The sequence below is a fragment of the Microtus pennsylvanicus genome, chromosome 12 (genome assembly GCF_037038515.1).
Source record: "Microtus pennsylvanicus isolate mMicPen1 chromosome 12, mMicPen1.hap1, whole genome shotgun sequence".
Classification (NCBI taxonomy): domain Eukaryota; kingdom Metazoa; phylum Chordata; class Mammalia; order Rodentia; family Cricetidae; genus Microtus; species Microtus pennsylvanicus.
The window spans coordinates 52,406,704-52,434,116 of NC_134590.1; the positions used below are offsets into that span (position 1 = coordinate 52,406,704).

At 45.0% G+C, this 27,413-nt stretch overlaps 1 protein-coding gene across 1 annotated transcript; it reads right to left on the reverse strand.

Annotated features, from left to right (window-relative positions):
- Positions 1-1,805: 1,805 nt before the first annotated feature.
- Lap3 (leucine aminopeptidase 3) lies at positions 1,806-20,160 on the reverse strand. The gene is made up of 13 exons (XM_075943649.1): positions 19,931-20,160; positions 18,062-18,177; positions 16,511-16,565; positions 16,030-16,135; positions 14,882-15,041; positions 13,421-13,585; positions 10,397-10,555; positions 9,111-9,235; positions 7,738-7,826; positions 6,561-6,663; positions 4,655-4,734; positions 2,915-3,024; positions 1,806-2,206 (listed from the first exon to the last, which is right to left on the reverse strand). The coding sequence occupies exons 1-13, from the start codon at positions 20,030-20,032 to the stop codon at positions 2,017-2,019; spliced, it is 1,560 nt and encodes a 519-aa protein (XP_075799764.1). The 5' UTR covers positions 20,033-20,160; the 3' UTR covers positions 1,806-2,016.
- Between the last annotated feature and the right edge of the window lie 7,253 nt (positions 20,161-27,413).

Genomic DNA, 27,413 nt, shown 5'->3' on the forward strand with positions numbered 1-27,413 from the left:
CTAGGTGCGCGAGACACTGAGGAAGTCAGACATACAGAATGCAGATGAATAGAAATAGGTTATTTTAACTTATAAGAGCTAGTTGGGAAGAACCCTAAGCTAAAGGCAAGCTTTCATAATTAATAGTCTCCATGCCATTATTTGGGGAGCTGGCGGGCCCAAAAGACCGGCTACAGTCTAGCAGAATGAATGAGATGGTGTTCCTGTGCTCAGGTGGATTTAGTGTCGTGAATCTGGGAGCCCAGTGTTCTCAGTACAGGCCTCCAGCTGTAGCACCCAGGGACCATGAGGGGAACGTAGGCTGGAAACAGAAGACATGAATCATGGAGGCAGAGATCGCAGATCTTCAAAACAAGCTCCATGAGTGTGAAAAGGAGCAACGGAGAGCTGCACAGCATGGCTTACAGCTACTGGGGAAGCAAACAGGAGCAACTGGACAGATGCCATGAACAAATGGTGACCATGACTGAATTACAAAAAAGCGTGTATGCCCTTCAGAGAGAGGCCAAGCTCAAGAGGTGGACGAAGAGTTTGAGCTGTGACTGTGAAACAACAGAAAATGCAGCTGGAGCAGTTAGAAATGTGACTAACAGAAGCCATGGGCAGTAAGAGAATGACCTGGAAAGTAAGTTAGAAAACTGTGAGCAGAATTAGATGAAGCAAGGCTCAGTGACCGTCAGCTGGAGCAGAATCTGGACCACCACGACTTCTCCCTGACCCATCGGAAGACCCTAGCTAATGTCTGAGCAGCAGGGGCTCCATAGCACGTCTTGGCAGTACTGGCTCCGTAGACCTGAGCTAACTGAAATGGAAGGTAGGAGGATCGCCCTCAAAGAGCTGAACGGGCTGGGCTGTAGCGCAAACGAGCAACAAGGATGCCTCCACACTTGCCTACAGCACTGGGCAGACCCGCCGAAAGAGGGGGAGGAAAAAGCAGTGTCTTACTGGAACGCCTTGGCGAGAGCTCGTACAGAAAGTCAAGACCACCAGGTGCAGCTGGCTCACACTTCACAAGCCTCGGATTCCAAGAGTGACAGAAACTCTGTTTGCAGAGGTGCAGGACTGAAGGTGGCAATGGAACACAAGCTCAACCGCATGAAAGTCAGGCTCAGTCACTGGAGAGGCAAAATGCACCCAGCAGAGCGTAGAGAGCAGAACACGCCACAGACCTCCACACTGCTCAGGGTGAGAGGGTCTCAAACTCAATCTCAACAGCAGGAGCAGTCGTCTGCCGTGCTGGAACGGAAGGATGGTGAAATCAAACACCCTTTCAGGTAAAATCAATAATCTGGAGAAAATGAAGGACCCACTGTCCAAAGAGAGCCAGCAGACTGGATATTTAATGGGAGCTTGGCAGATGGAAGACGCCCACAGCTTTCACAGTGTCAAATATGAATCAGAGCTAAGCCAGATGAATTAAAGCTGAAGTATGAACCGCAAGGGGAAAGAAGTGTGGCTGCTGCCACTGGGGACATTCCTACATTCCCACTTCAGAGAGAGGAAGGGTCTTGTCTTAGTAAGAGACGACACTTTGTCGTGGAAACAGCCAGCCTGTAGGCATCCAGCCAGCCAGTCTCTCTCCTCATGAGAGCCGCCTTTGGGTATGCTGCCAAAGAAGGAAAACGTGTGAAGCCTGGGGACGATCCAGCCAACACTAGGGCCTTAGGTGAACCACGTGGGACACCCCAGCACCCCCAGCTTAACTGCTGAATCAAACTTCCAATAGAGGTGAAGGAAAGAAAAGAAACTACAAGTAAACTGGAAAAAGGAGCTTGTCTTGTAAAATAGTAAATATGGCTTGAAAATACATACTATTATAAGATGTTTTATTAATCTAAAGGGCCTATATTCATACATATAAAATTTAGATTTTCATGACTGAAGCATACTAAAATAATTTTGAAAATAAAAGAACAACATTCATTTTTGTCTTTAAAAGATTTTCATTCATTCAAAAATATTTTGAAGCCCAAATATCCATTTTAAGACACATGAAGGAATTTCTGAATGTTTGAACTAAGAACTGTCTTTACTGAAGCGAAGTAAGAACTCGATCAGAGTCCTCGTGGGCCGCCCACTCATGCCCTTCCGCAGGTACGGAACCTCGTCCTTGTTGGTCATTACGCCGGCTATGTCCAAATGCGCCCACTTTGAATGAGTCACAAACTCCCGCAGGAACGCCGCGGCTGTGCATGCACCTGCAGATCTGAAGAGAAAGGCAAAAAGGATTACTTTACCTCACATCAAAGTGCATGGAGCATTTCATCAAGCTACTTTTCGGAGCCAGTGGGATGGCTGGGATACGGAGCATGATGCACAAGCCTCACAGCCTGAGCCCCACTCCGGAGCTGGCATACATGTGGACCAAGGGGGTTGTCCTTTAACCTCCGCATACACGCTACAGGGCCAGGCACACACATCACCCCACACCCAATATATGTCTTTTAAAAACAACGGTACTAAAGAGGAAAAGTTAATCCAGGACATCCAGAGAGACACAGAAAAACCCTGTCTGGAAAAATCAAAATAAAATAAATAAATAAATAAATAGAGGAAAATTTAAGCTCATATAACCTATCAAGAAATTAACCGAGAAATCATTTCCAGAATATTTATTTCTAGATATGGCTTTCTAGGATAAATGCCAAATTCTAAATTACTTTACTGTGTAATGAATTCCTATAGTTCCCATCACCTTGTCTTATCACTTGCTTAAAGTAACTTTTAAATTCCAAAAATTTCTAACATTAAGAGAACTGCTAGAGAAGTATTTTCAAAATGTAACAGCTCAGAAAGCTTAGAAGCACTCTACCAAAAGGAAGCTGGTTAGTGTTAGAATCTTCTGTGAAAAGGATGAGACTAAGGAGTAGTTTGGAAACCCAGGATGACTGGAAAGAGAGATCATTTGACATACCTGTATTTTCCAATGTTATTGACATCAGCAAGCTGGCAATCTATGACCTGTCTTGTATAATGCTCAAAGAGAGGCATCCTCCAGACTCGGTCCCCAGTCTCTATGCTGGCCTGAAGAAGACAACGTGACAGTGTAAGGGCAGACACTCTAGCTGGATGTATGGAGGAGAGACCTGTTCTGGCCTGTTACTGCAAAGCAGGGCTGTGAGAGTGATATCTAAGAGTGCTTTAGGTCACCAAAAGATTGAATTAGGAAATAGGGACATTGTAAAATAATCCATGCATCGGTAGGACATTTAGTAAAGTCTCAGCTTGAAGCTGTAGGCTTTGTGGGTTTAATTAGGGCAGAATACACCTTGGTCTGCTGGAGACATGCATGCTAGGCGTCCATTACTGAAAACCAGAGACAAGATGAGATCACTACGCCTTGCCTAGCCTCTCATCCATCTGCTTATACTAACTGAGCTCTAGGTCACCACTGAGCCACAGCACTAACACCGCCGCCATCAAAAGGACCAGGTTAAGCAGAGCCAGGCAAGCAGACTGTACTCATTTTCAGAAGTCAAAAATAAAGTCTCAGAGTAAAAGGAAAAAAAAAAACGGTAATTGAACCTGTTATTTTATTTTAGGACCTAAGTATACATCAGATGGATCAGCTACCTCTGGGAAGACAGACTATGGGCTGCTGATTGTTGTCTTAAGTATGCCCGTGAATATATCATTTTAGCAGGAAAATAAATGACCTGAAAAATTCAAATGCTGTGTGTGCCATGATGACAGAGGGACACTGGGTAGTGTGAGAGGCCAGGAGAGGTTCCTGGTTCAGCATTAGGCCAACAGCTTGGCTCGTGCAGAGGCTGAGCGTGAACTTCATAAACAGACAAAGAAGGGGGAAGCATCGTCAAGTGACAAATAGATCCAGGAGCTCAAACAAACCTCATACATGTATTTATGGATTATGTGTCTACTCCCCCTGGTAAGCTGCCATTACCAGCCTGTGAAAGGATACATGAGCTGCCTGGAGCTGCCAAACGGCCCCATGGAGCACTGGGGACCCGGCTATTAGCAGCCGCAGAACAGACAAGTTTTACCATGAGGACTCTGGGCATGCATCAGGACAAGAACTAAACTGTGTCCAAAGAGGATAAAGCAAACAGCTAGCAAAAAAGGCAAAGCAAGACAGACACTCAAACGAGCCAGAAGAAAAGATGGTCATAGAAACCAAGGACCAGAGTCCCCAAGAGATCGCTGCCACCTGTGACTAGAAACGGGCTAGGCTAGGTCAACACTGGTATTGGCAGTGAGTGGCAGGAAATGTAAGGATGGAGGATGACGGGAAGGGCACAGGGCGCGGCAGTGAAGGGACCCCTCATCCCTGACTCAGCAGGGGAGTCATGTTTACAATGCTGAACCCACACACACCCACTGGAAGGCCACTCTTTCACAAAGTTGGCCTCACACTCTGCACTTCAGGGATTATCAGTCACGGCCATGTAATTTGTCAGAAATTTTAACATCATTCTGAGGCTAGGGAAGGACAGAGAAGTGATGTCATACCCATAATTTAAGAATATCTTGAGAAAACCCAAAGCCACTGAATCAAGTTTACTGTTATGACCTATTTTCAATTCAAAGGCAACCCAACAGGAAGAAAATCACTTTAGCACACACCTTGAACAAGCTTATTATTCAAAGGCCACAAAAATTATTATTTTTATAACTTATGGGTATATAGACTTACCTCAAAGAGTTTGTTCCACAGCCAGGACGAATTGGTAAAGACTCCAGTGGCACCTGATCCCAGGGCTATGTCCATGGCACCTGTAAGAAACAGTCCCTTGGGTCAGGACCCATCTCTCAAGGCCAAGAGGTTCCTGTTACTGAGACCACCACTGTGGTCTCTAAGTCTGTCAATGGCTCCTTCATACAAAATGTAAATAGGCTTGAGAAACTATCACTTCTATAGCTAGTTACACCTCACAAACTAGAATTCCCCTTTATTGTGGAAAATTCAGAAAAGGAAATGATAGCAATTATCATAAACAGTCCCATCCCAGGGTAAATGTCACTTATTGCTGATAGTACTTTCTAGAGTTGTAAACAGCTAAGAATATGGCCTTACTATATACCCTATATCCTCAGCTACCTGCACAGTCCTTGCACACAGCAGGAGCTAAATGCATGCTGACGGTCATTCATTTGGCATCAACTGTATGTAGCAGATAGTAATTATTTGATGCCTATGAGGCATCGTGTGCCACATTTTAGTGAATCATTTTTGTAAAATACTTTTAAATTTTATTTTTTTAATTTATTTATTATGTATACGGTATTCTGTCTGCATGCCAGAAGAGGGAACCTGATCAAATTACAGATGGCTGTGAGTCACCATATGGTTGCTGGGAACTGAACTCGGGATTTCTGGAAGAGCAGCCAGTGCTCTTAACCTCTGAGCCATCTCTCCGGTCCCTTAGTCAATCATTTTAATGCCTTGTTTTTAAACTTGGTCAGTTTTGATAATGTTCATTTGTCCTCAATATTTTAGGTACTGAATAGGGAGAACAAAAGCTATACAAATATTATAATGCCTACTTAAAAACATTTATGAAACTGCCATAATGAAAGTGTATGCCAGATTTAAAAATTAATTACAAAGGGCAGAATTCCAAAAAATTAGAAACAAAAAGGAACTCTTAGTAAACCACTGTGCACATATGAGAGGAACAGGAAATGACTTTTGCTCCAGTAAAGGCTTCCGAGACTCAGGAAGATGAAAACAAAAGGTCCAAATGCCCTGAATTTTAATCTTGAACAGACAGATTCCTAGCGAGAGATTTTGGAGGACATTTTGCGTTTTGGAACCGTGCAAAAAGCCACCATCCACCTCTTCACTGTCTACAGAGCCTCTACATCAGGCTGCTTCGGGGAATGCCTGCCAGAGGAGCCTGGAGCTCCTTCCAGCCCTAACACTGCCCTCACGTGCTGACGCTGGGGGCCAGGAGCTGCCTGGAGGCTGCGGTCAGTAAGCAGTGTTACACCCATGCTGGTCCAAAGTCAAGGCTTTCTTTGCACACCGGTCACACTACCGTGTGCCCATTAAACAAAGGCCTTGCTACCCCCACAATATTTTTATTTCTTAACAATATGAAATCACAGTTTGGAAAGCTGACTGGATATCAGACATATTGACTAGTATATTAAAAATGCCACTGATTTTTAAATGTATTGATCTTTTCAGATTTGTAGTAGATGGCAGTCATAACAACAACAACAAAAGCCCACCCCTCTCACTCTCTTTTAAATCTGGCTTAGTTGATTTGACCCAGTTGTTAAGTTACCACTGGAGAATCAGAAAGAAGGCTTAGTGCTTGATCCCAAGCCTGACAGCCTAACTGATTCCAACACCCACATGGTGGAGGGAGACCAAATCACAAGGTGTCCTCTGACCTCCACACACGCTGTGGCGTATGTGCACAAGACAAAATAATCCCTTGTTTTAGTAACTCTGGAATGCTTTAAGGCAACAGAACGAATACTGAGAACGGTTGTAACACAGAGGCAGTTTCTGTGGTGAAGGAAGGCCCGGAGTACAGTGTGTGCACTGCACCCAAGGTTTCCTGCAGACATGACAGGGAATGGGGACTGACCTGTCAAGGTGGCAGCATTGATGATGACCTTGGGATTGAAGGTGTGTGCGTAACAGAGTGCATCGGCCAGGATGAGCCTCCCCTCAGCATCTGTGTTATCCACCTGCAGAGAAGGTCAAGAAGAGAAAGTGTCGGACAACCTGAGGACTGGCTATGAAACCCAGACACGATAGCTCTTGATCTCAAAGTGGGAAGAGGGCAGGGTGGTATCTGCCACGAGATAGTACAGAGTCACTTGTATTTCAGCCACAGCGGGAACATATCTAACCTGATGGCCATGCAGGCAGTCCTGCATGATGACACCACACTGAAAAAGTAGGGGACTGTCTGGTCCATTTTAATGGCAAATGCTGTTAACAAGAGGAAAACTGGGAGTAGACAGCTAAAAGAGTAACAGGTTGAGCACGCAGCACGCCTGAGACCCTAGTTTCCCTCTCGAAGCACCAAACAAAGCAAAGTCCTTAAGGGAGTTAAAACTGAAACTCTTAAAACTTGGGCAACCCTTTCTACCCTATTCCATTCCTTCAGTAAAGACCAGGGTCCTGAGCAGTGTCCACGTGTACATTTCTAGCCCAGTTCCCTTCCTTCCACCATGACCCCAGGGTCCTGAGCAGTGTCCACGTACATTTCTAGCCCCATTCCCTTCCTTCCACCATGACCCCAGGGTCCTGAGCAGTGTTCACGTACATTTCTAGTCCAGTTCCCTTCCTTCCACCATGACCCCAGGGTCCTGAGCAGTGTTCACGTACATTTCTAGTCCAGTTCCCTTCCTTCCACCATGACCCCAGGGTCCTGAGCAGTGTCTGTGTGTTAAAGTTGTGCTCCACAGATGCCAGAGAAAAGAGTCAAAGTGAAGGGCTGTGTTGTCCAATTGAAACATGAGGAAAAAGTTCATCACGGCACAAGTAACTAGAAAACAGCCCATGCTTTACTGGTGTGTCATGCTCCGCAGGCCAGGCCAAATATTCGTGATTTGTATGTAAAGCACTATTAGTGAGAGATACAACACGGTAGAAAAAAAATACTCAAAAATTTCCATCAAAACTAATGGCACTTTGCATGAAAGGTTCTCAGCACTAAAAGCAGCACCCTGGCCCAAAGTGCCCTGGGGTCCTAACCCATGGCACGCTGCAGCTGGGTGGTAACAGACGGCATGCTCTGTTGTCCCCTCACGAACCTGGATGGTCTTCCCGTTCCTGGCTCTGACGACGTCCCCTGGTTTGTTGGCCTTGCCACTAGGCATATTTTCACAAAGAGGAGCCAAACCTATTGATAAAACATAAAAAGGAACATGAGACACGCTTGATTCAAAAATGCTATCCTATAGGACAGGAGGCTGCCGGAGAGCAATCAAAAGCATACCGGATACAGGCTTCACTTTCAGAAGTGACTAAACTTGGTATTACCAATGGCACAACTGAGGTCAGCAGGGACACGTGTAGTATGGTCTAACTGATTCTAATCCAGAAGAAATAAATGCAAAGGTCCAGCACTGCCTGGACCTTTCAAACTGCCAGTGTCATGAAGGGAAGAAAGAAGAAATGGGGCTCTTGGCAGGAAAGTAAAGAACCTGGCAACCAAACGCAATGTGCTATCTTTGCTAGGGATCAGACTTTAAAACTAAGTAAGGGTGGAGAGATGGCTCGCGGTTAAGAGTGTACACTGCTCTTTCAGAGGACCTGAGTTTGATTTCCAGCACCCAGCCTGAGACTCCAGTTTCAGAGGCTCTGATGCAATCTTCTGGCCTCCCTGGGCAACTGAATTTACATGTACACAAAACCACACACTGACACAAATAAACACACATAATAGAAAATACCAAATATAAACAAAATGGCCTTTTTTTGGACGATTGGGAAACTTATTAGGTTACTGTATAGATTCTTTTGAAATGTAACTATTATCATTACATAGAATGTTCTTCTGCTTAGGAGACATGTTAAAAATACTCAGAGGTAGAAACATGTTGAAATGTCAGCATCTTGATTTCCAGTAACAGTTCTGGTCAGATGGGTTTAAAGTACCATTTTACCTTCCTCACACACAAGGGATGAAACCCAACTCTCTCTTCCTTTTAATCTTGCTATAAACTCCCGGCACTGCTTCTGGAGGTTTGCATGTGCAATTCCAGGAGACCCTGCATACTAATTGCTTATTCTGTGTCAGGAAAGTAATCGACCACAGTCCTGGGAGGCTGTCAGTAAATGAGCCAGGGATGATAAAGATGACGCCCTCCACTCCGGGGACTTAGTTTGTCTTGCTGGAGTAAAGTACAAACGTGACATATGTGTGTGTCCTTGATGGCTGACCACTTTTCCTAAGTAAAACAAATCAATATAAGTTACAGCTTGCTGGCCGCAAAACACATTTAGCCCAGTCACCTCGGACAGAAAATATTTATTTCAGCCAAACAGCTTCCGCTTGATGAAAAGCTGCGTAAAAATGCCTTCTGGTCTTTTTAGAAGGAAGGAAATGGTTTGATGCTTCAGTTCCACCATCAGACTAGACTTTGGAAGCACTTCACAAAGCAACAACCCGCGTCCTACTTACCTATGATATTAATGGGCAGATTGAGCTTCGCGGCAGACACAATGGCCGAGCAGATTGTTGCAGCTCCTCCCATGTCGGCCCGCATGAGGTCCATGTTTGCAGAAGGCTTGATGGAGATACCGCCACTGCATGGAGGAGGGGATAGTGTGCAACAATAGTAAGAGCGAAGTTGAGAGCCCGAATCACTTTCTTAAAACCAGAGACATGGTCAGTGAGATGCCAAGTGTGATGAGCTGTGTTTGATCCCCTGACCCACATGGTGGAAGGTGAGAACGGTGTCCTCTGACTTCCATAAGACTGCTGTGGTACTTGGGTCCCCACGTGCATACATACCATGCATAATAAATAAGTAAAATGTTAAAAAAAAAGTTATCCATGTGGTGCTGTATGCCTCCAATCCCAGAATTCAGGAGGCTAAAGCAGGATTTCAACTGAGGCCAGATTGGGTAATGTAGCGGGACTGTCTCAAAAAACAAACCAAAGCAAACTCCTATAGAAACTCAGAGTTCACTACCACACAAAAGCACCACACATAGTCAAATTTCTAAATTTGTAATCTGAATTAGTTCAATTCTGTAGCCTTTATAAAGACAAAAAATCCTTCCAGAAACATGGATAAGTGAGGGAGGTCCTTTTATTTCTATTTGGATGAAACTTGACCAGGTGCCACTGGAAACATCACCATATACTACCAATCCACCTAAGATCCATCTCTGCTTCCTATCAGTAACATCTGATACCCACAAAGATTGTCTTTCAGGGAAAAAAAAGAAAACTTTTTGATTTGATTAGCCCATGAAACCCAAAGGTCATAAACTATGAAGAAAAGCTGACAAGCTCCTCTCAAGCACACAGGACAAGAAGGGAATAGTTCTTCTGACACCTGCTGGTGGTAGACGGCTACTGAATGGGAAGAAGCATAAGGAAGGTATCTATGTGTGACGTGCATGTGTATCTGTGCAATGCATGCTAGCATGTGTGTGGGCACTCCAAGCACTCTGCTGGCTGAGCCATCTCCCCAACCCCAAATGGTATGACTTTAAACAAATAGCTTCTGAATTGTGGTTTCCTCACCCGTTGGTCACAAAAGCTCACAGGGCTAAGAGCAGGACCATGATCTATAAAATTCCTAATTATCTTTGGCATATAAAAGTACTGCAATTCAAAATCAGCAGCACGATATGTTTACTATAATGCGTAAGACCCGATCAAACCCCATCTTATGAATCTCACTATCATACACAGCATTCACTAAAACAGAGCACGCAGACACCCCCACGAAGTACCTGTCAAAGGTAATTCCCTTCCCCACAAACACCAGGGGTGCTTCAGTTGCATTGGGACTGCCTGTGTAGTGTATTTCCAAGAAGACTGGTGGTTCTTCGGACCCCTTGGCCACACTTAGAAACGAGCCCATTTCTTGTTTCTCTATCCAAGACTTGGGTCTACAGCACAGAGAGAGGGAAAAGGGGAGATACAATTACATATTCCAAAACAATTTAGAAAAATTTCAACAAAATGCTAAAAAAAAGTACAACACACAAATTATCCAAATTCTGAACAGGACCTGGTACACTCAGAAGTAGGGCAGCTGCTTAGTATGCACAGGCCAGGAGCTCCATCCCCAGCATCAGGGGAAAAACACTGGACACGGGCTGAAGGTGCCAGTGATCACAGCCTATTGTTTGCTTCTGTCTACTCACAGGCAGAAGGCTTGACTCCGGACACTTTAATTGTAAAATGAGATCAGGCTCTCCCCTATCAAGGATCACACAACTCAGAGAACGTGTTCGTGGTAACTAATACAGTATTAGGTAACAGAGTGTTTAGTCAATAAATAACAGTCCTCCTCAATCTACTCAGGTATTGAAAATGAAGTTAGCAAGGCCGTGAGTCTACAAAGGGGAAGTTAAAGATTGTTAAAGCATCTAGTTTTATTTTTGTTTTACTAATAATGGCACACACACAAAATAAACCCACAAAACTAAACAAAGCTATCCTATATCAACAGGAGTAAAATATCCTGTATCTTTGCAGTCTTTCAATGCTGGCACACCACTGCTCATAGCTCCAAGTGCAATTTGAGATGTCTGTGAATGGAAAACTACTTAGTTCTCAATAAACACAGGCTCAGCGCAGGTAACGTGAACCCCCACCTCAGTGCAAACTAGAACACAGACGCCATATTGCTATTCTTTCTAGGGTAAGGAATAAGAGTTCCGTATTGATTTCTAGCCACAATAACTAGGTCTGTATTTCAGACAGACTAACATCAGCCAGATCCAAGGACTACTGGAGCACTTGCCCACCCCTTAAGTCTGACTATTACACTAAAATCGCCATCGTTATTTCAAAGGGAAACCAGACACATACGTCTCATCAAAAGAAACACGGCTGTACCCTGTAGGCATTCCCAATCCCAAGCTTAGTACCTGGTGTTTTATTGCTGTCTTGCCCTCCGGAAGAACTGTGTTTCTTTGATGCAGACCCACCTACCCTGAATGGGGTGTGGTACAGCCGTATCATAGCATGAGTCACAGGCCACCCATGCATTATGCTGGTCTCTATCTGAACTCTTCTTCCCTCTGCTCACCCACAAGTCTTGCTGTTTCCAAGACTACTGCACACCTTACCTGAAGCCTGGTCTGGTAACATTTAAAGTGACTTTTAGGACTCTGCTGGGCTCCACTTTCACTCCCAGCCCTCATCCTGCTCCTGCAGCACCCGCCGCTACCTGCAAATCTTATGCATTCCCTGACCTGCAGCATCACCACTACTCACTGACACAGCGGAGCACTGGCATCCCCTCCTCCGAGACAGGACATGGCCACAGAGCCTACCCACAGATACAGACTTAACACATGGGAACTACTCAGGGCATCCTAGCAAGCTCTCAATCTGTGTTTCCTACACATTATTTTTTTCTTCATTCTGTCTAAATAGGAACTTTCCTTAAAACAAAACAAAATAAAACAAAAACAATAACAAAAAACTCTAATCACAATTAAGTACTGAAGAATCCCCTTAAATGAAAAAAATGCCTTGAAAAATAATTTTGAAAATGAAGTAAAACAAGTATCTGTTAATTTATTTTAATCAGAAGCCCCAATAGCTCAAACTTGGGTGTTTAACAGATTGCAGAGAATTCTCAAAAGTGAAATGGAAACCAGAGGAATTGTACTTCAAGTCCTATCACCCAGCACTGACAAGCATTGGGAGGCCTGGGAATGTGACCCCACAAGGTAGCCAAGGTCAAGAGCAGGTGGGTTCTCACTCTACGCCCAGTCAGCACTCTGCACTCTTGCATCATACACAGAAATGTAGAAAGGATAACACATCAAAACATGTAAGCTCCTTAAATGTTCACCAGGGCTGGAGAGAGGGCTTAGTGGTTAAGAATACTGGCTAACCTCCCAGAAGTCCCAGGTTCAATTCCTAGCTCCCATATAGCTCATAACTGCTGTAACACTAATTCCTGGGGATCCAGCACCCTCTTCTGATCTTCTTGTGTACAATGCATGCACATAGTACACAGGCATATATGCAGGTTAAATACCCATACACGTAAAATAAAAATTATTTTAAAAAAGTTAATCAGTTACCATTTGACCTAGGAATTCAACTCCCATATCTTTACTCAAGAGAAATGAACTGTATAGTAAGCAAAGAATGTCTCAACAGAATGGATTAAAAAAAATCACACAACACAGTATGAAGTTGTGGAACCATCTTAAAAGAGAGGGGAAAAACCCTTAGAGCAACCCTGTAACTCTCTATCTGACCTTGTGTATAGCTGCTAGTGGTCTCAATTTACTCCTTTGAACACAGTTCAATTTTTGGATCTCACTTGTGTTGGTCAGGGTTTCTGTTGCTGAGATAAAACACCATAGCCATAAGCAACTTGGGGAAGGAAGTTTATTTCAGCTTACACTTCCAGGTAGTAGTCCATCCCTGAGAAAAGTCAGGGCAGGAACTCAAGCAGGGCTGGCATCTGGAGGCAAGAGCTGATGCAGAAGCCATGGAGGGCTGCTGCTTACTGCCTGCTCCCCATGGCTTGTTCACTCTGCTTTCTTATAGAACCCAGCACCACCAGCTCTGGGATGGCACCACCACACTAAGCTGGGCCCTCTCACATCAACTGTTAATCAAGAAAATACACAACAGGTTTATCCACAGATCAGTCTGGTTGGGGCATTTTTCCCAGTTGAGGTTCCCTCTTCCAAAGTGACTCAGATTGATCTAAAACCAAACAGCACACACTGCTCTTTTTGCTGTACATCCCCTAAGTCTATGACAAAATCATAAATTACCTGATATGGACCTCTGCTTTACTACTGGCACTTTTGATATGTTTTTCAATAATTTCAGCAAATTTGGTTGGCGTCATCTCATTGGCTGGGGACTCCATCAGCTGGCGGGCCAAGTTCTGTCCAGAAGCAAAGAGGACCCCTTTCTCCCAAGCCTCCTGATCACCGCTGTGGAAGAAAAGAGTTACTCTCAAACAACATCAAGAGCACTGACCTTTCTACAAACAAAGAATGACTGCACAAGTCCTAGAGCCATTCTGTGAGCAAGAAAACAAGTCCCACTGAAGAAGCAGGTGAGATGTGGCTACGCAGCAAGCTTCAAGGATCTCCCCCTGCATAATTAAAAATGGGGGTGGAGAGTCACAGATATTTGCAGCTGTAAACGCATATGCAAAGGTTATGTAGATTCCTATCCAGAGCCCAGTTCACTGCAAAGAGACATCAGTCCCAAGTCCTAACTGTGAGACCAGCATGCAGCAAGCACTCAGATGTGGAGCTGTAGGCTCTGCAGCCTCACTGTGCCTGGATAAAGGCTCTAAATCCCAGCCCACCGGACAACGAGGCTTAGCGTTACAAGAGAATGCAGTAAGGTGATGTTGAATGGCCCTAGTTCTTTGACAGCAGTTAATATGGGCAACATGGAAATGGACAAATAAGAGCTGGCACCTCAGAACATTCACCATGTGCTACCCACTTGACATATTTGTCTTTCAGTTTTCATACAAACGATGATCAGTCAGGACTGAAGGCACATGCCTCTATTTGTGGCACTGTGAGTTCAAGGCTAGTCTAAGAACATACAGTGAGATCTTCTCCCAAAACACAAAAATCTACACCAGGATTACAACTCTCCTATACAAATGAAGAAATAACTGAGGTTATCCCAAGAAAGTGACAGAGACAGGATTCAAATGCAGGTTGACTGCAGAGCCTTCATTCCTGGCCACTCTCTAACCGACACTATCACCGTTCTATAACCCACTAGCCTCACGGCTCCTGGGACTGAAGATCTTTCATTGTCTATTACTGACAGCAGAGACCTGTCCCTTCAAAACTAGAACAGGGCTAGAATAACTATGATCAGTTATCTTCTGAAAGCAACTCCTACCATGGATCACAAAGGCAAATGGAACACTGTCAACCATATAGATCCAACATTCAGCATGTTAGGAGATGTGAGTTCAATGGGGAAGACTTGGATTACAGCTCACTAGGATATTCTATCGAGTCATTCCTCCTTCTGGGGAAGAGCCAACATTGTGAATGCTTCTTAGTTACCAGCAAGTACAGAGCGTTCTCAGGAGCCACGGAGGAATCACACACATGCAAGAGTCAGGAGCAGAGCTTGGGGACATTACCATAGTGTAAAGAGGGCCGAGACACTAAGGAGGACACACACAAGCCACACAGTGCTGCTGTCAGATGCCTGGGAGTGCCACCCACACCCCGATTTCCTTCCATCACCTTCCGTAGAGCTTCGCTGATACAGCAACCTTCTTTTTCTGCTTTAGGTCATCAAACTCATAGAGACCAAGCACAGCTCCTTCTGCAGCAGCCTGAGCATCTCCACAGGGATCCACCTCCACGGAAGGCAGCTCCAGGTCTTGAACTTGCCTGCATCCCGCTTCAGAATGACAGCAGAAACAGAAAACCAAGTCAGCGCACAGCAGAGGCACGAGGTGGAGTGCCCGGGAACAGAACGGATGATTGATGGTTCTGGCTCTAAATTTTCATCTCCCCTTCCATAAAGTGTGCATGAGTATGTGCTCACAGAGAGGGCAGAGGTCAAAGGCACAGCTCCTCATAAATGGGGAGAGACCCTCAGAGAGAGGCGGATATTACCAGTAGCATTTCTGAGTTTCCTGATAAAGCTTCCCAACTGCCAGATTAAAGGGACCAAGAAATGATGACACCAAAGTTACACCCAAGCAACTGAGTAGAGACCATCAATCATTAACAGCATTTATAAGAGTGTGTCAGCAAAAACTCTCAAATAAAAGTTAGAAATGCCTACTTAACTCCGAAAGTAAACTTAATAAGCATCTGTGACAGATCCAGGGCCAAGGATTAGTTACATAAATTACCGCCGCCTCAGAGTGTTTCTCAAGGTGCATTTGGGGCAGTCGTCCTGTGGGACAGGCTCTCCTCGCTACTAAGCAACAAAGTGACTCAGCGGCCTCAGACTCAGTTCCCCAACCCACCTGGGACAGGCCTGTGCCTTTCGCTAGCAATGAGAAAGTAGCCCACACTCTGCTCCTGTTTTCTTTGATTTGTAAATATAACAATTCTATGTTATCTAAAGGCTGGGCAACACTAGTTGCATTTCAAAATGGAAAACTGTCTACAAATCACGATTTCTGAAGGAATACAGTTTTAAGAAGAAATGGTAGCAAACCACCCAACAGAAATCAGAAATACTAAAAGTGTCATAAGCTAGCCTCTTTACCTAGGTAAGGTCAACATATTCACATAAACTGAACTCGCTGAGCTATGGCATGCGAGCATGTAAGCAGGGTAAGGGTGAAGGCTGTGACAGAAAAGGGAAGGAAGACCATCTTAAGGAATGGACCCTTGAGAACCTTCAGCCTTTAAAACATAAAGAGCAAGCGAACCTGCAACAGCAGCTCTGATGTTTTCTTTGCCTTCGTTCCAGTTTTCCTGCTCATCGAATCCAGCCGATCTCTTGCCAAGGCCGACTACCACCACACTGGGAAAGTCCTAGTCCACAAACACAGCCAGTTAGCCACTGCGAACTCTTGAAACAGCTCCTCACCAGACGGGAATGCCAGAGGGAGGCGGCTGTCACAGAGTCACTAAGAGGAGCCCTGGGTGCCGATGAGTACAACAGATGTGACAGGCAGAGGGAGAGCAATTCTCCAAGTAACTCTGCACGAGGTGGTGGTCTCCCTTCACACTGAGGACAAGCTAGAGGAGACAGCCACTCCCTTCATGAGCATAAGCGTGCCTCCGCCTAATATAGGAACTGTACGATCAAACACAAGAGCTCTAGCATGACTAGGCAGCCACACGAATGAGCATACATGGGGGGTCCAACATGGATTTTGCCAAATGAACATGACTTTCATTTCGTACCTCATGTAGACCATAGAAGGTTCGGGTTTTGCCTGCCTTCAGAGGAGGTCCCGATCTGAAGCAAGAGGAAATGGTTGTTTCAACATTACAATCTGTGCTGGTCTCTTGGTCAATGACCTAAGCATGAGCAGGACACACTTGCTAACTTTCTGTTCTGAGCTTCCCTTCCAGCTTCACAGAACGCACACAGGCCAGGCTCCTCAGACGCAGCCCAGCACTTCCACCTCTGAAAGTACTGAGTCAGTTTCCAGGTTACACGGGACAGGAACATCAATAATAATAAATAATAATAAAAACAAGAATAAGGAGGCCGGGTGTGGTGGGTCATGCCTGTAATTCCAGAACTTGGGAGGCTGAGGAAGGACTGCCATGATTTGGAGGCCAACCTGGACGACATAGTGAGTTCTGGTTTAGCCTAGACTACCAAATGTGGCCAAGGCCTTTTTTTTTTTTTTAGCAATGCCATAGATAGGCAAGGGGATCTGAGCACTGGATGGTGACTGTACAAAATAATGGAAACCTTTTTAATAAAAACACCAAGATGAAAACCAGAGGGGTGACCAAAGCAGCTGACTTGACAGCACCATCTCCAGTGTTTCCCACATACTGTTTACTGAGATAGATGAGAGACATGGCCATTTCCACACAAAAGAGGGATCCCACAGTAGCCAGAGACTCAGGCTGTAGCCAATGGTGACCCTGCAGCAAGACCAGAGCACTCTGGACTCTTAACAGCTCAGCTTCTGGATTAATGATTTAAGGTATCTGTGAAGGACTACCAACTAAGCAGAGGTACAAGTCCTAAACAATCAGATGACACCTGGTACCCTCTAACACAGTCTATAACCTGAGTAGCAGGTAGTTGGGGCTTATGTAGCTCTCTTCCTGCCAAACGTGGCCAGCAACTCTAGAATAGTTTCCCTACTTCCTCCCAGACCTCACTAATCTAGGAGAGGTCATATCTCAGACCCTCTGCAGACTGAATTTCTTGCTAATCAGGTAATCCTCTTATACTTTAACATTTGAAAGGCCATCATGGTCCAGCCAGGCAATCAAAGGGCAGGGCCTTAGGCTGTTGTTAACTGGTGGGGCACTTTTAGAGGCTGGTACCAGACAGGAAAGCTGGGACTGTAAAGCCAAGCCCAGGGAGTGGGCTGAGGAAATCTGTTCCTTTCTGGATCCCTGTCAATCCTTCATAAAAAGTTTGTGATCTGGCTAGAAATCACATGACTTCCCAGAACTAGAGACCCACCCACGCTGAGACAACTGCCCAGCTTCTTCCAGAACCCACTTTCATTTTCAGAGATCCAGCTAGCCAGGGCTCCACTAACTTTACGTGACACTCTGAAAGAATCTCTGTCAATCTTGGGATCTTTAAGAACCCCACCCCGTGGCACTGCACACACACACACACACACACTCCAGAGAATGAGGCAGGTGCATCTCCGCGAGTTTGATGACCAGGACAGTCACAGCTACCTTGTGAGACCCTGTTTCACAAATCAACAAACACACACACACAAAAGGAACCCCAAATATAGTAATACTTACATGTTCAACATTTCTCTTAGCTTTCCAGCCACCAACTTATTAAAACTCTCTCCTGCACTTGTAAACTGGGGTATGTCATCCTCTTTGTCTTTGGAATAAATTCCTAGAACAAGACCCTGAGAAAATTAAGAAAGACAAATACAGTCAGAGTTCACTCCTTAGAAAACTAAGACTGCCCAAACTCTAGAAGGGGCAAACAATTCCATTAAAAATGTGTCCTCCCCAAGGGGGCAAGAGCAGAGGCAGACAGCAGCAGCCCCTACTTCAGCAGCTGAAATCCCTGCCAGGGCCAGACTGGACCTGGGGTGTGTGAGAAACATTGGGCCCCACCCTAAACACGAAAGTCACTTGTTTCTGATACACTGTTTCACATTTACAATCTCTTTAAAGACCTGGTGTTTTGACTATGACAGTCATTGGGTTGCTGCAGGACTTTGTACCTGCAGAAATGTCAGGGGAAGGCTCCAAAAACCTGAGATTTTGGAGCACTTCAGATTTCAGGTTAAGGACGCTCCCACTGTCTAGGAAGTAGCCTGTCAATCAGGTGGGGGGAAACATGCAACTCTGCAGGGCCTTCTCAAGCACTGAGTGGTGGGGCCCCTCATCTCCCTCACAACTGTCAGGCCCCAGACACCTGAAAGAGGATGTAAAGCCACTACTCGTCATTTGCTTGCACACGGCAATTCCAGACTTTTAAAATACTGTTTCCCATGCTGGGTGGTGGTGGCACAGCCTTTAATCCCAGCACTGGGAGGCAGAGTCCAGGTGAACTTCTCAGTTCAAGGCCAGCCTGGTTTACAGAGCAAGTTCCAGGATTAAACAGAAACCCGTCTCAGCAAACAAAAACAAAAAAACCAAAAAACCAACAAAAGACCAAAACCCTGAAACCTAGTTTCTGACACACTAGCGCCTGGGTGGTAAAACTTCGACTTTCGGGCCCACACAAGTGCCTCATCTTTTTGCCCAAGAAATCTGGCTTCCTTGGCACAGAAACTACGAGGTTCTAGTTGTCCCCAAATTGTTTGTTCCCGGGGTTTCACGAAACCCAGCTGCGACTGTTCACTGTTACTGAGCAGACCAGACAGATCACAGGGTTGGAAACTGTACTGACGGGTGTCCGTCTAACCCCCCCCCCCCCACCGCCCCACTATCTGTGATACCTGAAGGGGACCTGTGCCCACCTGGAACATTCCTCCCTCACCAGGTCTTCAAAGCAAGACTCATTCCGATGAGCCAGCACCCTTCCAGACCCTTCCTTCACGTGTAAAAGTAGCGTTCATAATTTTTCACAGCCCAACTAGAAGGCGAAGATGCTCTTTCAATTACAAGATGACCTCTCTGGACAAAGTCCTTTCCCCTAGAAACTGCTTTTCTCCAGAAACCCAATCCAACAGCTTACTCCCCTGGGGCCTTTCCGGACATTTCACTTCAGCAGGGGGAAGGGTCCCGACCCTGTGACTCAGGGACCTTAGCTGACTTTGGAACAATCCTGCCGCTGTCCTTTCTAGGGTCTCGGCGAGGACTGAAAGATTCGACGAAGTAGGCGCGGGTAATTTTTAGGAGCTCAGTTGGATGGACGAGTCTGTAAAGACTGCTAGGTGGAGCGTGCGGTTCTGATCGGAGTTCAGAACCCAGCACTGTCCAGGAAGGAGGAGAGGGGCGCGCCCTCTGCAAGCAGCACCGATCGTCCTCGCCGCAGCCCGGGCCCTGGCTGGCGCCCTGCAAACTCAGGGAACTTTTTTTTATTCCGCTCAATTGTGCAACTTGATGCGTCCGTCCTACACACCGCGGCCTGGACCAGCCTGGCCACCCCGCCGCCCGGAGCCAAGGTAGCATGCGCGGCCTCCCGGGCGAGCCGACCCCACTCACCTTCGTCATGTCTGCGGTGGACAGACCCCGATCCCAGAGACGTCTCACTCCCAGGCGGCGGAGCGCGACTCGCGCGGCAGCCGGAAGAGGCAGCGGGAACATCTTCTCGGCTCGGCCCACCGCGCCGCCCTCCAGAGAGAGCACGTGGCGCGAGGGCGGGCGCGCGCCTGGGGGCGGGGCCTCCGGAGTGTCCGGACGCGCGCCTGGGAAAGAAGGACAGGTGCGGGGGCGGGGCTGCCGGCCACCGGGCGGAGACACGCTAATGCGCCTTGGGGCGGGGCAGCAGGACCATGGGGCGGGGCTTTCTTGATTTGGGGAGGGGCGGGCAATTGAGGCGTGGTTTCTGATGGCTCAGGGGCGTGTGGGTCTGCCCTTGCGAGTGCCAGAAGCCTGAGAAATTGGTATAAAACAGGTTAATAGAAGTTTGTGAATTTTATTTAACAAGTTTGTGTGTACATGGAAGCCCTTATAGAAAAATGAGGATCCTGAAAATGGTTAGGTCTAAGTGCTTTTATTGAATGAAGGGTAATGATTCTGAAGATAACTCAGTGTAAAAAAAGAAAAAACCTAAGAGAATGTAAGGATTAGCTCTAAACAAGGCTCATTTGTGCAAATTTCTGTCTTCCTTAACTCCTCACCTCTGGTGATAGTATTTGGAGATAGTGTAGTTTATATGGGAGTTTTTAAGTCCTGCTTTGGGTTTAGTAGACCCAAAGACGGCTCTTCTTGCATTTGCTACTGTTCAAATTACCTTTAGCACAAAATATTCATGCGCAAATGGTGTACTTTAAGGTAGCACATATTCCATCTTCTTTATCTAGTTGGGGGCATAAAGTACAAAACCTGTTTTAAAGATCGTTTTATATAGACACTTGTGGCTCTGGGCCATGATTGTCCCTGTCTTGTGTGCCCTCGTCCCTCCACTGTCAAAGCCCCTGTTTTAAAGATATGGTCAGAAGCTTGTGGTACTACTGGGAGGAGGTGGAACATTTAGGGTGTGGGACCTAGGAGAAAGAAGTTGGATGGTTTCAGGTGCACTCTGAGAGCAATGCTGTGAAGACCATTCTGCCAGGTCCTTTTAGCATAATTGCTATGATATCACTAGCCCTAAACTCCAGGGCCAAATGACCGTGGAAACCTCTGGAGCTATGAACTAAAGAAAATCTTGCCTCTTTTTAGGCTTGAAGTTTTGTCATGGTGATCAAAAGGTTACTAACATAATATGCTCAATTTCCTTGTGCCTCCTTTATTTTGTCCAATGCCATTTCTTCCAAGAAATGTCTCCAGACCCTCCCCGTGTGGGTTATTCATCTCCTTCTCCTCCCAAAGCAGCCAGTATCAAAGTGTTAATCAGCGGTATCCTGCTTTTTTTGGGGGGGAGGGGGTGGCTTTCACCTTTGTGTACTTGTGCCAAAATCTGGCATCTGGTTTATACCTAGGGCCTCTGCAAACAAGGTGTTCATAAACATTTGAATGAATGTATGATCAAAGTCCAGTTGAGGCAGCAACATTTAATTAGAGAACAGGATGTGACTTCCTGATAATAAACTGCCTGAGAAGGAGATAGATAATTAGAAGGGACCGTCAGCATCAGGAAGAGAGTGGGAGAGCGTTGGCTTGGCATGGGGTGGAGAGATCGGACTGCCTGGAATAAAAAGATGTAAAGAGAATATTGCTGGATTAACGAGAATCTTGAAAGGCAGCAGCATTTACTGTGGATGCGGGCAGCAGCAGGAAACCAGTGATGACTTTAGCAGAAGATGCTGCAGGAAGAGCTGTGTTTTAAGAGCTGCGTCGGTTAAACACATTAGAGCAGAGGCACCAGAATGGGTCCGAGTCACATGGAGGAAAGAAATCAAAGCACTCCTCTCTTGGAGTAATCTGACCAAGAGTGAGCATACGTTTGAATTCCTGGCTTCTCTCGCTGTGTCTTCCAAGTGTTATATGTTTTCTGGATGGTCTCCAGCCTCTCTGATGTCCTAAGTCTGAACCTGTGTTTGCCTCAGTGCTATCTTGTGAATCTGTCCCCATTAAATGTCTTTTCTCTCTCTCTTATTGAACAGCGCAGAAAACATCATGTGAGGAAGGAATGCGGGACACTACAGAACTCTTACACTTTTACAAGAAATTAAACTTTGCTGATTCTACCTGACCCAGGAACCCTCAGAAAATAAAAGATAATAAAATAAAAAACCTCTATCCGTGTTGCTTTCAACATTTATTTGTTTTATAAGGTCACTTTTGATCTCTTTAATGTTTTCAGCAAATGATTACCATAGCACACATACAGACACATGTGCATTGTTCTCTGGTTAGGGGCATGGAAAAATACAAAACTCATGTTAAAACTGTGTGTTTAAAGTCCAGGTGATCACTTGAGAAATCCAACACAAACAAGGTTAATTGTCACATGGTTCTCTAAAAGTCTGGTTAAACAGAGAGTCTGATTATAAGGAGGACATAAGTGAAGCCTTAAATGATTTCAAGGTCAATTAACTTGGCTGTGAGGTCCAGAAAAAGTTCCAGTCTCTTAGAATGTGTAGTGGTTTGGAAGAAAATAGCTCCCCGGCGGGCAGTGGTGGCACATGCCTTTAATGCTAGCTCTCAGGAGGCACAGACAGATGGATCTCCGTGAGTTCGAGGCCAGCCTGGTCTACCAAGTGAGTTCCAACACAGGCTCCAGAGCTACAGGGAAACCATGACTTTAAAAAAAATCCCTCCAAGGGAGTGGCACTATTAGGAAGTATCTTGTTGGAGTAGGTATGGCCTCTTTGGAAGAAGTGTGTCACTGTTAGGGTGGGCATCTAAACTCAAGCCACACCCAGCGTGGACATTCTTCCTGCTGCCTGCCAGTCTGGATGTAGAACTCTCAGCTCCTTCTCCAGCACCACGTCTGTCTGCACAGTGCCATGCTTCTCACCATGATGATAATGGACTAAACCTCTGAAACTGTAAGTCAGTCCCAATTAAATGTTTTCCTTTATAAGAATTGCTGTCATGATCATGGTTTCTCTTCACAGCAATAGAAAACCCAAGATGAAGAAAGATTTTCATAGTAATGTAGCAACACAGATAAATGATAGGCTTTGGTGGATAAAGAAAGACTGGCCAATAATGGGAAGATCATAAATGGATAATAATTGTCATTCATACACTATGAAAAGTGGTTGACGCTGACCCCTAATATTGATCTTTCCTTTTCTTTTTCTTTTTTATTTTCGAGACAGGGTTTCTCTGTAGCTTTGGAGCCTGTCTTGGAACTAGCTCTTGTAGACCAGGCTGGCCCCAAATTTATAGAGATTTGCCTGCCTCTGCCTCCTGAGGATTAAAGGCGTATGCCACCACAGCCCAGCTTTGATCCTTTCTGTTACCTTCCAGTAATAGAAACTGTAAAAAATGTAATGCTATCCAACCAAGACTATATTTTCTAGATTCTTGCAATAAGGATGGTTCTGTGGTTTCCGGTCAGAGGAAGAAATGTAAGTCTGTTTCTACCACCAAAGCAGTCCCCTGATTTCCCTTCTCAGATCTTCGATGGGGTTGAAGACTATATAGATGTAGTTACTTTTCTCTCATGACTTGGCCAAGTTATTTATTATACAAGACCTAAGGTAGTTAGAATAGGATATTTGTACTTATTGTATATAATTTCATAGTAGGTTTAGAACTTTCTTATTTAAACAAAAGGGGGAGGTGTTGCAGGAGATTCTCCCACTCCTCCAGCCTATAGCCACTGAGATACCAGCCCATTGGGGCATGGTCTCTCTCCATTTAAAAAAGCGGCCACTTCCCTCTCCTCTCTCTCTTCACTTCCTGCTCCGCCGGCGACTAGACTCCCTTCCTGGTTGCGCAGAGGGCTGTGATCTGTAAGTTTTTCCCCTTTAAATAAATACCACCCTATTAATCATAATTCCAAACTGGTGTGGCATTGTTTGTGACTTACGCCTTCAGTCCCCTACTCCTTCTAGCCACTCATCATTTAAAAATATTTATTTAAAGGCTGTGTGGGTGGAGCAGGTTTCCAGGGGGAAGGTTGGGAATATCAACCGCCATTGGCCATCTAAGTGGAGATGTCCAGTGGAGATACAGCTCAGTGATACAGGACCTAACCAGCATCCACAAGGCCCTCGTTTTAATCCTCAGCTTTGAAAAACAAAGGCCAACATTCTCATCCCCATATCTGTAGCAGGACACCCGTGGGTGGGTGGCAGCCTTCCCTGCCCCCTGATCCATCTCCTGTGGATCCCACAGCTCTTCCCTTCTGACCTTCCTCCACACACTTGTTGCTTTGACCCCGATCAGAATGCAAGGACCACGTCTCTCGGGGCAACAGGTAGGCTGAAGGCAGACCCACACATCTCCTACTACAGCTGAGATCCAAACCCTCTCCTCATCCCCCATCTCATCCCCAACCCTGTGTCAGGACATCTCCCTTTCCTTTTTGACCTCATTCCCACGGGATCTCAAAGGCCTTCTCCTCTCACCTTACTTCCCCAAATTATTCCAGTATCCCAGCAGCTGAGAAGGAAAAAAAAAGGCAACACTCAGCCATCACATTCTCCAGAAATCCAGAGAGGAAACAAACCAAAGGATAAAATAGCCACCCAACAAAGACAACTCCAGAAATCAGCACCTATACCTATAATCATCACAAACCCAGACTCCTTGATGCCAGGACAAAAACACAATCAATAACAGCCAGGGCAACATTTCCACTAGAGCCTAGTACCCTACCACAGCAGGCCCAGAATATCATGACATCTCTGAAGCACAAATAAAAGACCTTAGCCAACTATATGAAGATGATAGAGGTCCTTAAGGAGAAAAGGACTAAATCACTTAAAGAAAACACAAACAAATGGTTGAAGGAAATGAATAAAACTTCTCAAGACTCAAGAATGCAAATAAAATCAATAAAACACACACTGACTGAATTCTGGATGGGAAAAAAATGGGAAATCGAACAGGAACTACAGAGACAAGCTTCTCCAACAAAATATAAGAGATGGAAGAAAGAATCTCAGGTGTTCAAGATATGATAAAAGGAGTACATACACGGTGTTGGAGCCCACAAGTATTATACAGTAAATGTGCAGCTGACAGATTCCTAGACAGATCCACAGGGCACAATTTATGGGGGACCCCATTGCATAACTTCGGGAACACTTGTCTCTTGGATGGTCTTTGTCAATTCTGTAGAAACCTTGGAAGCCATGACTCTTCTCCCTTTAAAATAGGATTCATTCCCAATATACCTCAGCAGTGTAACTGCCTCCTGAATGGGCAATGGAAGGACCTTCCATGAGGCCTCAGAGCAATAACATTCTCTCTTTGTTCTAATAGTCAAAACAACATAAAAATTAACCCCCCACAATTACCTTTGTTAATAAACTGTGTAGGAATTTCAGAAAGATAGGAAGACAGTGTGCCCACCCTTGTGGACAAACAGGAGATTGGGGTGAGGGGAGTGGGTGGTGAGTCCAGGGTTCAGGGACATCTAGTAATCTTATCTAATGGTTTGGAATGTCAGGTATTTCCCCTTGGATGTTAGCCTTTCCTGAAGTGCTGCTTTGTCAGGTTCTACTTGTTTTTTTTTTAATTCTGAAATACATGTTGATATCATTGTTTTTGCCTATGGAATCTTTTTAAACTACGTCTGTAAAAACTAAAAACCTGGTGGAGATATCCCTTCTCTCTGCTTCTTCACCTAAAAACTGTAAAGAACATGCAGAGGTTAACATGCATGAGTTAGTTTATTTTGTTTTTACCCTTAGACCCTAATAGTCATATTTTGCCTGCTATAGCAAATCTTCTGAACCCCCAAATAAACCTCGATAACATGGGTCAAAGAAAATGTTAATTAAAAAATCTCCTGGCACAAGGCATTCAGGAAATCTGGGACACTATGAAAAAAACAACCCCCAAAATAACAGAAATAGAAGAAGGAGAGGAATCTCAGTTCAAAGGCCTTGTTCATGATAAAAGTCTTGGAGAGATTAGGGATAAAAGGGACATACCTACACATAATAAAGGCAATCTACAGCAAACCTATAGCCAGCTTCAAGTTAAAAGGAGAGAAGCTCAAAGCAATTCTACTAAAATCAGACTGCCTGATCTCCATATCTATTCAATATAGTACTTGAAGTTTTAGCTAGAGCAATAAGACAGCTGAAAGAAATCAAAGAAATACAAATTGGAAAGAAAGAAGTCAAGCATTGTTATTTACAGATGATAGTATTTATTAGTGACCCTAAAAACTCCACCAGGGAACTCCTACAGTTGGTAAACACTTTTAGCAAAGTAGCTAAATACAAGATTAACTAAAAAAAAAATCAGTGGCCCTCCTATATAAAAATAACAAATAGACTGAGAAAGAAATCAAAGAAACACTACCTCTAGCAATATAAAATATCTTGGGGTAACTCTAACCAGGCAAGTGAAAGACTTGTATGATAAAAACTTCATGTCTTTGAAGAAAGAAATGGAAGAAGATATCAGAAGATGGAAAGATTTCCCATACTCAGGGATCTATAAGATTAAAATAGCAAAAATGACCATTTTACCAAAAGCAATGTAATTCAATACAATACCTTTCAAAATACCAAAACAATTCTTTCAGAGCTTGAAAGGACAATTCTCAATTTCATAAGGAAAAACAAAAGCCCAGGAAAACTAAAACAATCTTGAATAACAATAAAAGAACTGCTGGAGATCTCACCATTCTCCATTTCAAGTTATATTACAGAGCAATAGCAATAAAAAAAACCACAAGGTATTTGAATGAAAACAGACATGTTGATCAATAGAATTGAATTGAAGACCCAGACATAAATCCACACACATATGGTCACTTTTTTTTTTGTTTTTGGCCAAGGGGGTCCTGTGGAAATCCTTGAACATGGGGAAGTCAAACTGGTACCTAGATGGAGCCTTCACCCCTATGCTCTAATCTCTTTGGTACAGGAACGTACTGCTGTAATGGATTAAGTAAAATGCTGCAGGTCCCCAAGCAAAGGCAGTGGGCAGTGGGTCCCGAGAGCAGCCAGTCCCAGGCAGGGACAACACAGTTCCCAAGTGGCTTCAGTGGGCCAGGAGGGGCAGCGAGTCTCACAAGGAGAGACAGACAGATGGGCATGCCACGAGACCACGCCACAGGTCCCAGAAGGTGGCTAGTCTCTGGTAGGGAGCTACATGGCAGGCGAGAGGCAGAAACATGCAGAGTGAGGTTGGATATTTATTTAGTGAGTTTATGGAAGGGAAGGGGTAAGGGAAGAAGGAGGAAGAGCAGAGAGAAACAGAGAAACAGAGAGAGGGTAGGAAGGGAAGAAGTGGGGAGAATGGAGCAAGGCAGAAGCTGCCTCTTGGGGGAGAGAGGGAAAAGAGAAGGGACTCAAGCTGGAAGCTGAAGATCAGCTTGTCTCAATGGATGGGGGAGGGAGTGGTTGTGGCTTGTCTCTTAAAGGGACAGAGCAGACCATTACAG

What these genes read in the sequence shown, in the direction of transcription:
- Lap3 (XM_075943649.1), bottom strand. Translation starts at nt 20,032, where the DNA reads ATGTTCCCGCTGCCTCTTCCGGCTGCCGCGCGAGTCGCGCTCCGCCGC. An exon ending in CCACCGCAGACATGACGAAG is followed by an intron (nt 18,178 to 19,930) that starts GTGAGTGGGGTC and finishes TAATTTTCTCAG; the next exon opens with GGTCTTGTTCTAGGAATTTA. An exon ending in TGTGGAACAAACTCTTTGAG is followed by an intron (nt 3,025 to 4,654) that starts GTAAGTCTATAT and finishes TGTCTTCTTCAG; the next exon opens with GCCAGCATAGAGACTGGGGA.